This window comes from Schistocerca cancellata, chromosome 1 (assembly GCF_023864275.1).
Source record: "Schistocerca cancellata isolate TAMUIC-IGC-003103 chromosome 1, iqSchCanc2.1, whole genome shotgun sequence".
NCBI lineage: Eukaryota > Metazoa > Arthropoda > Insecta > Orthoptera > Acrididae > Schistocerca > Schistocerca cancellata.
This window is the reverse complement of record NC_064626.1, coordinates 409559339-409571599: the sequence shown is the minus strand read 5'-3', so window position 1 is coordinate 409571599 and position 12261 is coordinate 409559339. Positions and strand designations below refer to the sequence as shown.

Genomic DNA, 12261 nt, shown 5'->3' with positions numbered 1-12261 from the left:
CAGAAGTTAGCTGTGGCGGCACGTACCAACATTTTTCATAACTTCCGCTTGCTTTGCACTCGATTCTAAACCGCAGGCGGTTTTTTGGATTACGAAAACCGGAAAAAAAGTGCGGCTTAGATTCGAGTAAATACGGTATCAGGTATGGGGTCTACTAGTCAAGGAAACTGAAGACCTGATCTAGATCCAAGATAATGAATCGGCTCAAGTGAGAACTTATGAAACAGTGGGTTGCAGTTTTTCAGGAGAGGGAGAAATGCCGTAAGCAATGGTGCAGGCATTGTGGTAGAGCAGTTAGTGTCACAGGCTGGTATGCTGTGGATTGACAATTCATACCCGGCCACCAGCAATTGTTTGCTATTTAGTATCTACTATTTTTGGAAAGTTCTTGAAATTTCTTGTGTTTGTTATTTTGGTATATTCCAGAATATTTGATATCTGTATAAAGAGCAACTCTCTCCATCCAGGAGTTCAGGTCTGTTCTGACTATGTGTTGTTGTAATGGTTGCTGTTCATAATAAACATGCTTTCCATGTCAGGGTTTGTACTTTGACGAGGACCCCTCTTTCAGATTTGAACTTTAAAGTGTTGTAACATTGTGAGTGTATTGCCCTTTGAAGAAATATTTTGACTATCAATATTTACGTTGTATGTAGTTAGCATAAGTGAATTCTGGGACCAGAAACCTGGAATTGACTGCAGCCATTAAAATTCATCACATGACATTGATCAAAACCCCAAGTTGGATTTGTAGCATGATTGAATGGGAGCTTTGAATGATTTTTATCATCCTCAAGTGCAGAAAATATAACCTGCTTGACTTCAGTTGCACATCTCAGGCATTTTTAGAAATTGAGGTTCAAAGTTCTGCAAGCATGTTGAATAGAATACGAGAGCACCAACCATCAAGCTGCAGTGTTGGTGCAAATGGTTAAGGCAGTAGGAGTCTATCTGTATTGTGTTCAATTCTTGTCATTTATCTTTTTTTTTCTCCCTCTAATCTGCCACCAATCACTTGTCCCGGTACAATGAATCTTGTTTCTCCAGAAAGCAACAGTAATATAATGATAATCATAGTGGTGCAGTCAAGCAAGGTGTAATAAGAATTCATGGTGAAATGAACATTTATTTATCAATAAATTCATGTTTATCACAGTGAAGTCATTTCAGGTTCAAACAAGGTGCACTGTATTTGAATTGCTTTTGGAGCTTCAATAAAGAGAATCTATGCTTCCTATTCATGGAATGGCCTGGGGTCTCCTGCTTTCCTGTCTGCTGCATTGCAGATCGCTTTCTCTTTGGTACTAAAAGTAACCAAATTGGAGCCTGTCACTCACACCACAGATTCTCTTTCATCTTGGAACCTGAGAAACCTACCCATCTGTTTTAACCTCCTCCAACTTGTCCCTCTTTCCTCCCTGTTGAAGCAACTAATAGTTCCAAAAGCTAGGCTAGTCTCGTGTACTTTTATGTGTGTTTATTGGCAGTACTAAATATTTCACCTCCATGTAACTTCTGATTAGCAGTTGTATCTCATAATTTAATAGAGTCATCAAGTGAATTTTTATTTCAGGACAATAAAACAGATACTTTCTAAATTCTAAAACTTAAACTATGTATTGAATTTTGGTAAGTAGCATATGGTTGAATTCAATAAAAGTGTAATTTGTATAGCTACAACAAGGGCGGGTATGTCATTGTTGTTGACTTTCTTACATTTAATTAGGTTAAAGACCAAATTAAGATATCTTAAAACATTGGCTTTTAAGCTATAACAAGTAAAACTGTACTAAAAAGCCTGGCTGTTTTTACCATATTTCAAACTACTTGAAAAGTTCCTAATGTAATATTAACAATCATCTTAAGGAAAATCTACATCTTCTGCTGTGTAATACTGTGCTCTTTCATTAACATGCACAAAGAGATTTACCGATATCCTTGTTCTTGAAAAGAACACACCCTAAATTTCCCAAAAACCAACTTGACCCTTTTATGTACATAATTAAATAACAAAGCAAACAGTTCATCTTACATAAAATAACATTATTTTGGAGCTTTTAGGACACAGTTTTCTATTATGTATGGTGTATTTTAAACATAACAATTTACACTGTTGCTTTTTAGCCTGTTTTTGTGCACCACACCTTTCCACTTTGTTTCTTGCATCTCTGAGAGCACACTATAACTAGTTGTTGTTTCCAACTCTTCCCTATTTCTATCTCAATCTGCTTTAAGAAATAGTTTCCTGTTGATAGTCGGGAGAGTCCTGATATATTGGGCTGTAGTTCAAGATCTCCACTTGTATGCAGGATTGAGATATACTGCATTACTGTTAGGTGCTTTCCTTTTGTAAAATGAACATCACTTTCTTTAAATCACAAGGGAGCTCATGCGTAATTTTGTCACAGAGCAAACCATCCTAACCATTTGGATGCAATTGAGCTGGCACAGCAAAAACTTGCTGCCACTAAGAACCATGCCTGCACCATTGAATGAATGAGCAATACTTGAACTACACTCTCTGCTGAGAAAGTCAGGCATGTTGTTGTTATTGTTGTTGTCTTCAGTCCTGAGACTGGTTTGATGCAGCTCTCCATGCTACTCTATCCTGTGCAAGCTTCTTGATCTCCCAGTACTTACTGCAACCTACATCCTTCTGAATCTGCTTAGTGTATTCATCTCTTGGTCTCCCTCTATGATTTTTACCCTCCACGCTGCCCTCCAGTGCTAAATTTGTGATCCCTTGATGCCTCCAAACATGTCCTACCAACTGAACCCTTCTTCTAGTCAAGTTGCACCACAAACTTCTCTTCTCCCCAATTCTATTCAATACCTCCTCATTAGTTATGTGATCTACCCATCTAATCTTCAGCATTCTTCTGTAGCACCACATTTTGAAAGCTTCTAGTCTCTTCTTGTCCAAACTATTTATCGTCCATGTTTCACTACCATACATGGTTACAGTCAATACAAATACTTTCAGAAGCGGCTTCCTGACACTTAAATCTATACTCAATGTTAACAAATTTCTCTTCTTCAGAAATGCTTTCCTTGCCATTGCCAGTCTACATTTTATATCCTCTCTACTTCGACCATCATCAGTTATTTTGCTCCCCAAATAGCAAAACTCTTTTACTACTTTAAGTGTCTCATTTCCTAATCTAATTCCCTCAGCATCACCCAACTTAATTCGACTACATTCCATTATCCTTGTTTATTTTTTCCATTATCCTCGTTCTGCTTTAACTCAGGCATGTGGGAACCAAAAGAACATGGAATGGAATGATGAGAACATTGAGAAAGTGCACCCGTAAAATCACAGGCGTCACATCCTTGAAACATGTAAAGGGAACAGGTTAGATGAATCATCCTTTATGCTATTGTTGGACTATAAATGTATTTCAAAATGGTTAAGGCTTTCATGGCCACTTGTTGACGTACTACCTGGTGGCTTCTGTCTAGTGCTCTTTTGCTAACATTTCTTTAATAAAAGTCATCCGAAGATCCCAAGACAGAATCCAACATGCAATACAATAAAAAGCACTTGTTACTATATAAATTCATCACATGTAATATAAAAATGAACATGTTAAACAGTATCTACTATGTCTTGGTTGACATTGTTATGCTATTGAACAGCAAAGTGTGTAACTGATTAGCTACACATCATCTCTAGTTCTGTATTATGTTCCATATTTCAGACATCAGTGCCTGTTCCTTCACCAGCGGCTGGTGTGATAGAAGAGCGGTTTGTGGAAGATGGAGCAACAGTTAAAGCAGGACAGAAGTTGTTTAAACTCAAAGTAACTGGTATGTAGATGCAACTTACAGAAGTTGACAAAAGATTATAGAAGCTAAATATTATGCTCCTTGTAGTTGTTCACATTTTTATTGAAAGACGGAAAGTTTACATGGTGATCACAGTGAACAATAGTGGCTGAGCAACTTTGTATGCATCTCTAGTGATAACTATTTATGAAAAAAGTGAGAAACTTCACATTAGTGTTGGAAAATTGAGAGAATGAACTAATACTGAAGTGATGGTTTTTCTATTTTGATGGTTTTTCTATTTTATAACTATGAAGGAATATGTGAAAACGTAACTATGGTGCTTTTAGCCTTATAACTCTTTTTTGGGGAAAGAGTGGTAGGAGTTACTGAAATCTGCACCAGCATTACAAGTTCTGTTGGATCATTCCACGTCAAAACATCCAGAAATTTTGGGAAATGACACCCATCATCACGCAAATCCTTGAAATTTTGGCTAGTGGAAGTTTACCTAGATATATTCATATTTCCAAAATGTAAATGTTGCAGGTCAATTACTTTTTCACTTACGATAAAAAGAAATTATATAGATTCAGGAATTCAGGCTTTCATAGATGAGCTCCTTTAAAATTTAAAAATGCTATAGTTCCTACAGTTTTTCCAGCGGAAGCTTGAAATTTTTTTTTAATTGAAGAGGAAGGTTTATATTTTTGTAGTCATGCTTCTTGTAGTGAATATCCATCATCTACATCTCAGAAAAAATTGTAAATAATTTCTTTTGAACAAAATCCATGCATGGACATTACAATTTTTTAAGGTATTGTCCCCTCATAGATACCTGAAAAATTTACAAAATTATTATAAATATTCCATTATATCACACAAAAAGAATCAGTTTGTAGTAATAATGGGAAGTGTGAAAAACAATGTTATTGTAAAAGAAATATTGAAGTTGCTAATTAATGACTACCATGTCACCACTAAATTGCTGAAGTTGGCTACACTGGATTTCCGTCAGAACAAATCATATCTGAGAACATTGTTTTATTGTCACTACATGGATTGCATCATCCAGTCCCTTTGTTTTGAGTCATGTGTTCACTGAGCATACAGTTCTGAGTTCTTGTATTGAGTTGTACCCAGAGTCAATTATTGGTTAAAAATTCAATTGTTGCAGTTTTTAACTATTCATTCCAAAACAAAAATAGGTCTCCTAATGTTACAATGATAATGTGAAATACTTATGTAACGAAATAATGGGATAGAACAATTTTTCATTATTTAATTACTTTTTAGGTTACACCAATCATCTTTTGAATTATTTACAACAAACATTGCCTTTATGACTGAAGCAGTATGGAAAATACAAGAAGGCAGTGTTTTCTTGGACACTATCTGCAAGATATATGTGATAATGCCCTGACTTGTGCAGATGAACTGACCAGCGAAGAACAAGAACTTTTATTATGGCGAAGCAACATTCATACTGTGATTTAAGTGTTTCATGTGTGTGTTTTAAACACAAAGACCGGTACCTGTGCAGATTCCCTCCACATAAGAAAATTTTCTGTGATCCCTTCAAGTGCCATAAATGATCTGTTTCATCTGGATTGTATGAAATTAGTTTAGAAAAGGCAAAGACCTTCAAAATGAAGGGCTTTAGCGTTATTCCTGGGGAGAAAATTTGCCCAGCCTATATCAAACTTATTAATGAAAAACAAGCAAGTGGCAACTCATAACCAGACTATATAAATGACAGTAATGTGAAGGTGCAGACTCCTGAAAAATCTGTGCTCGGTACTAGCTAACTAGCTTAGGAGTATCTCCTGCATAGATGCATTCAGTTGCTCGGCATAGTCGGTATGTAGCAGCCAAGCGAATATTGGAATCTGCAGCTGGGGCTCTGAAAACTAAAGTTTCACATACATATCAAGTTGAGCTGGCTGCTGACGCAAGCACTATCCCTGACAGTGATTTAACAGAACTGGAAGAAAAGGCAAAACATTATGATGAACTCATGGGCAAAATCAAACAGAAAATTGAATATGCAAATAATTGTGAAAAAATTCAGTTACTTTTGTGCCACCAACTTGGTCTTGACAGAAAGTCAGTTGCAATTTTCAGGTTTCTGAATATTTGGTACAACAAGCAAGAGCTCTTTTAATGGAGAAGGATATTTTATCGATGGCTGAGCAGAAAAGAGGAAAGACATTGCCACGTGATACAGTGCAAAAAGTAAAGAGTTTTTATTTGGATGACGAAAACACAAGAATAATGCCTAGGGAAAAGGACAAAGTGAGCACCAGCAAAAGTATCTATGAACAAAAGCTTCGTGTTTTAAGTAATTTAACTGAACTGTATTCCCTCTACAAAAAAAGTATCCTAGAGACAAAGCAGGAGTCTCAAAATTTGCTTTTCTTTGACCAAAACAGTGTATACTTGCAGGGTCATCAGGAACACATACTGTATGTGTGTGCATTTACCACCAGAATGATAAATTGTTTCTAAATTCCATTTCTATTAAAGAAACATACCTAGATGTAATTAAAATAATAACATGTGATATAAATAACCGAGACTGTATGCTTCGTCTGTGTAAAAAATGCCCCACCAGTTATTAGCTTCAAACCCACTTAGAAAATGAAATAGAAGACTATGATCCTGATGTGCTGGTTCAGTACAGGCAATGGGTATCAACTGAGAAGATGACTTTAAGTGTTCGAATCACTCCTCTATCTGAATTCTGTGACACACTAATTAAGCAAATTGTCCACACTCTTTTATTTCTCAGTCACAATCTGATTATCTGAAAATGAAGAAGGAAACACTGATGAAGGATTAGTGTTAATTTTAATGGATTTCAGTGAAAATCTCAATTTTGTTGTTCAAGATGAAGTACAGGGGTACCATTGGAACAATGACAGCTGCACTCTTCACACTGTCCATATATACATTACAAAAAGTTGCATGCAAAAAGTATTTGTATTGTTTCTGATGATCTAGAACATAATGTTGCCTTGATGTACCAGACTCAGAAAACTGTATTGAATTTTTTAAAGTGTGAATTTCCTGTAATCCATCTTGCATATGTTGAATATTTCACTGATGGTTGTGCTGCACAATATAAAAATTGTAAGAATTTCAGAAATTTCTACTAGCATGAACACAACTTCAACATAAAGTGCAGCTGGTCATTTTTTGCTATCAGCCATGGCAAATCTCCCTGTGATGGTATTGGTGGCACTGTTAAAAGACTTGTCACAAAAACAAGTTTGCAAAGAGTGTATAAAGATCAAATACTTACAGCTTCACAAGTATTTGAATTTTGTCACAAGAATCTGCACGGTATTTCAATTCTCTTTGTTTAAAAGATAAAATGGCACAAGTCAGACAATATCTTTCTCAGCACTTCACAAGTGCAAAAACAATTCCTGGAACACGATATATGCATCACATTGTACCAATATAACCAACCAAGATTGGAGCAAAAAGGCTGAGCTGTGATACAGACTTCAGTATCTTGCATGATTTCTCAGATGCACTTCTGCCATTAATGCAGCCCACCTGCTATGTTGCATGTGCATATGACTCTTCTTTGTATTTGGGAATTCTTGAGAAGGTGAATTGTGAAGAAGAAGAAGAAGAAGAAGAAGAAGAAGAAGAAGTTACAGAAGGATCGTGCATCCACATGGACCATCCCCATCCTTCTGTTGGCCTGATAATGATGTTTGGAATGAAGATTTTAGCACCAGAATTTTGTGCAGTGTTGACTATATTGGCTTTTGACAAAATGCTTAAATATTATAACCAAATGCTATGTATTTTTACATTGAGTTAATTTGGTTATGGCAGAGGTAAGAAAGTGTCCTTGTGTCATACAATGTACAAGTTGCCCCATATTTTATAATTTGTTTCATATATTGCAGGGACCTTTGCCTTTCAGGGGCAAGTGCTCTACCATCTTTTCAGCAAGGTTCGCAGGAGAGCTTGTGTCAAGTTTGGAAGATAGGAGATGAGGTACTGGCAGAAGTGAAGCTCTGGGGATGGGGCGTGAGTCATGCTTGGGTAGCTCAGATGGTAGAGCACTTGGCTGCGAAAGGCAAAGGTCCCGAGTTTGAGTCTTGGTCCGGCACACAGTTTTAATCTGCCAGGAAGTTTCATATCAGCACACACTCCGCTGCAGAGTGAAAATCTCATTCTGATTTTTTGTTGATGAAACTTTATTATTTATAGATCACTTTCTAATTTTTTCAGTGTTTTCCATAGGGGCGGGGCAATTGTCCAAAATATTTTTTTTTCTAATTTAACAGTAAAATTAAATCAATTTAATTGGACAATTCAAGCATGTTTTCAGAAACTACATGTCCGAAAGGATATTCAGGGAATAAACTGTCAGCATACCATTTTTTGTTTAAAAACTGCAGCCAGTTTTCAGATTTTTACAGTTCGCTTTGAAGTTACGCATTGCGTCAAACTTTCAGCAATTGCTACCAACAGAATGTATAAACAGCAATAAAAATTGGCAAAAGTTCATGATATTAGACACAAAAAAAGTACACAAAATCTCAGTTCACAACTAAATAATGTGTGTCATGGCCTGGATGACTTGACATGGAATGACCCTGTTGTTGTATTAGAAAAGTGTATTTTTGTTGATTATGTCAGTTTTATATATGCTGATGATATCATTGACATCAATATGAAGCAGGATTTTTGAACATATATTGTGTTCCAACATTACAATTACCTCGAAGAGGATGGTCTGTCAATGCTCATCAACATGGATTTAGAAAAAATCATTCTTGTGAAACACAACTAGCTGTTTACTGACACGGGATGTTGAGTGCTGTTGACAAGGGATTTCAAATTGATTCCATATTTCTGGATTTCCAGAAGGCTTTTGACACTGTACCACACAAGCGGATATTAGTGAAATTGCGTGCTTATGGTATATCATCTCACTTATGTTATTCGCTTTGTGATATCGTGTCAAAGAGTTCATAGTAACTGACAAAGTCATCGAGTAAAACAGCAGTGATTCTGGCATTCCCAAGGTAATGTTATAGGTCCTCTGCCATTCCTTATTGATATAAACAATTTAGGAGACAATCTGAGCAGCCATCTATGTTGGTTTGCAGTTTATGCTGTGCTTATCATGTGGTAAAGTCATCAGAAGATCTGAACAAATTGCGAAACAATTTAGAAAAGATATCTGTATGGTGCGAAAAGTGGCAATTGACTCTAAAATGAATAGTGTGAGGTCATCCATATGAGCACTAAAAGGAATCTGTTAAACTACGGTTTCATGATAAATCAGTCAAATCTGAAGGCTGTAAATTCAACTAAATACAAAGGAATTACAATTACAAACAACTTAAATTGGAGAAAATATAGAAAATTTTGAGGGGAAGGCAAACTAAAGACTGCACTTTATTGACAGAACACTTAGAACAGGTAACTACACTTGTCCATCTTCTTTTGGAGTACTGATGCACAGCCTGGGCTCCTTACCAGATAGAATGAATAAGAGTGCATTGAGAAAGTTCAAAGAATAGGAGCACATTTTGTATTATCCCAAAGCAGGGGAGAGAGAGTCATGGACTTGATACAGGATTTGAGCTGGACATCATTAAAACAAAGGCGTCTTTTGTTGCAGTGGGCTCTTCTCACAAAATTTCAATCACCATCTTTCTCTGAATGCGAAAATATTTTGTCGACATCAACTTACATAGGGAGAAACCATAATCATAATAAAATAAGGGAAATCAGAGCTCGCATGGAAGAGATATAGGTGTTCGTTTTTTCTGCGTGCTGTTCGAGACTGAAATAATAGAGAATTATTATGGAGGTGGTTAAATGAACCCTCTGCCAGATACTTAAGTGTGATTTGCAAAGTATTCATTTAGGTGTTAGCATGTAGATGTAGCTTACCCTCTATATAGCATTGATCAAGCACCAATTATCACTTGTTATTGCACCATGACAACAAGGCTGATGGGAAAATTGCTGTCCATACGCCCCAAATTAGTTGGCAGATGTTTATGGGAATGGAAGCCTGATGTTGGTTATTCATAATGATAAGTGTCTTAAATATTAGTGTGAATTATATTGAAAAGTTATATAGAATTTCATTTAAAAATGTTAAGAGTTCTTACCAGTGTTAAATCTTGGTTAAATGTTCACATAGATACAAATGTTGTGCCTTTATCAATGTGATGCATTTCTTCTTGTGGATATCCTTAATTAAGCCTTTTTTTTCGGCTGTTAAGTCTTGTACTGTAAATGACTCTTAATTCATTTTCTTGTATACTTGCATGATTCCGCCAACATTTCAAACTTTTGTATTTGTTCTATTTTATCTATTAATCATGTTTCTTGCCATATATTTTGGAGGAATTTTCATATTTATCCAGTGCTTGCAACCTTTCACTGAGGTATACTAAGATTCTATTATTGTTTTTCTACTGCTAATGTAGTATTCACCTAAATCCTACATTTGACTTAGTGCATTGCATTGTGTACTGGTGGATCCCTCTTCTGGGGTACCACATATTTCACTACTCTTATAACACAAACATTCCATACTCCAGTTTCACTCATTCGAAACCATTCCTTAAATATTACTTCTTCTTTATCAGAATGGGATGCTAGAGTTCCCTCACTGCTTGGCAAAAGAACAGTCTTCAAGGCCTGAAATTTCTAATTGTTTTTTTATATATGGTTATACTAATGTATTTCAAACAGTGGAAACTCCAGGTAGGAATATCAGCAATGTAGGAAAAGACAGACTGCTGCTTATTGTAAAGAAGAGACTTCAAGTTGCAGAGAGGCACAATTAAAAGACACTTGCACATGAAAAATACTTGTATGTGAGTGTCTTTTAATTGTGCCTGTCTGCAACTTGACATGTCTTCTCTACGGTAAGTGGCAATCTGTCTTTACCTACATTACAGCCGCCATCTATCACAAAGCGAAAAAAGTGCTCCAACTAAAACATTCATATTTCTTTACATACTACACGAATATGTTATAAAAAATGGGGGTTCCTATTTTTAAAAAATGCAATTGATATCTGTTTGACCTATGGCAGCGCCATCTAACGGGCCAACCATAGCGCCATCTGGTTTCCCCCTTCAAGCTAGACAAGTTTCATTCTTTGTAGTTTCTTCGTTTGACGCTTATTTCGTGAGATATTAGGCCCGGTCACGATCAATGGACCACCCTGTATAAGGTGTTGCATCACTGTGTGTAATTTACATAGTATTGTAAGGGGCCTGTAACATGATATGTGAAATGAAAAAGAAAAAGATTGCTTGTCAAAAATTTTGAATTTTGAGCTATTGTAATTTTTACACTCCACATTAAATTCTGAATAATTTGAAGGAAAAAAAAGCACTCTCTCTAAATTTGAGTGAGTCATGACAAGTTTAATATTGGTGATAATGCTGAAGTTTCACTTTATTGGCATAGTTTAATTTGACATATTTAAGAAACAAATTCTGCATTTGTATTACCCTTAAAATGTCCGTTGTCAAATGATACAGACTTTTTAAAGTTAACATTACTTAGTAAGAGGTTAACCCCTTCAGATCTACAGCACGTACAAACATTTGATACCAAATAAATTGGCCAGAAAAAATTAGTTTATCCAGCACAGCCTTTTTTTTTTTATTAAAAAAAAGCCGTTAAGGGACCGAAAAGAGTCTAAAATTTTGAATTCACTAAACCCCCAAAAATATATTACTGAAATCTCATATTGTGTAGTGGCCAAATGATTTGATTTTCTACTTCTAAAACACTGAAGGGGTTCAAGTTCCATCACAAACAGCATTTTGCCTCCTATTTGGCTCTGGAATATCTGGCTGATATGGTTCATTCCACCGGATCCTTATTGTCACTGACTTGAGGTTCTGGTTCGAATTCTGATTCTAGTTCAGGACACACAATGTCTTTTTATTTATCTTCAAAACCAGTCCTGGTGCTTCTAAAAACACACTCTTTTCAATGTTTTGTCATCCCTGCTGGAATTACTGCACCAGGAAACCCAGCAGGTTCATTTTTTTTGGGGAAAGATGCGGTGCACAAATCCATTTCCATCAGTGTCCATTTTGCAATGTATAGTATCTTTGAAGCTAACAAGCTCAAAGTGGATATGTTTAGTTATGTGAGATACTTCGTTAGCATTGCTATTTTTCAAGAGAGCCATATTTATTCACAGCAACTGCAACTTTTTTTTCGTTTCTAGCAGCAATAACAGAGTTAACGTGTTGTAGTTGTAGATTTTTGCTGCTACAGTAATGTTAGCTGGCATTTTATGGCTGCCAACTGCAAATTGGTAACATCTGTAGGCATTTATAACTGTTTTGTAAAAATTAATCACTTGTGTTGACTGGCATTTTTGTGTTTATGAGGCCTTTTTCTTTTATCCAAAGCTATGCTGATCTCCTTAAAATGCCTATAAAATTTAGGAAATACTATTTTGTGAAGGATAGC

The 12261-nt window shown here is 35.9% G+C and overlaps 1 protein-coding gene across 1 annotated transcript in view; it reads left to right on the top strand.

Moving 5' to 3' along the window:
- LOC126175714 (dihydrolipoyllysine-residue succinyltransferase component of 2-oxoglutarate dehydrogenase complex, mitochondrial) overlaps positions 1–12261 on the top strand; it is a 74008-nt gene that overhangs the window by 36204 nt on the left and 25543 nt on the right. Inside the window, exon 6 of the mRNA XM_049922650.1 lies at positions 3702–3810. Within this exon, the coding sequence (XP_049778607.1) occupies positions 3702–3810 (109 nt within the window). The remainder of the gene's footprint in view (positions 1–3701; positions 3811–12261) is intronic.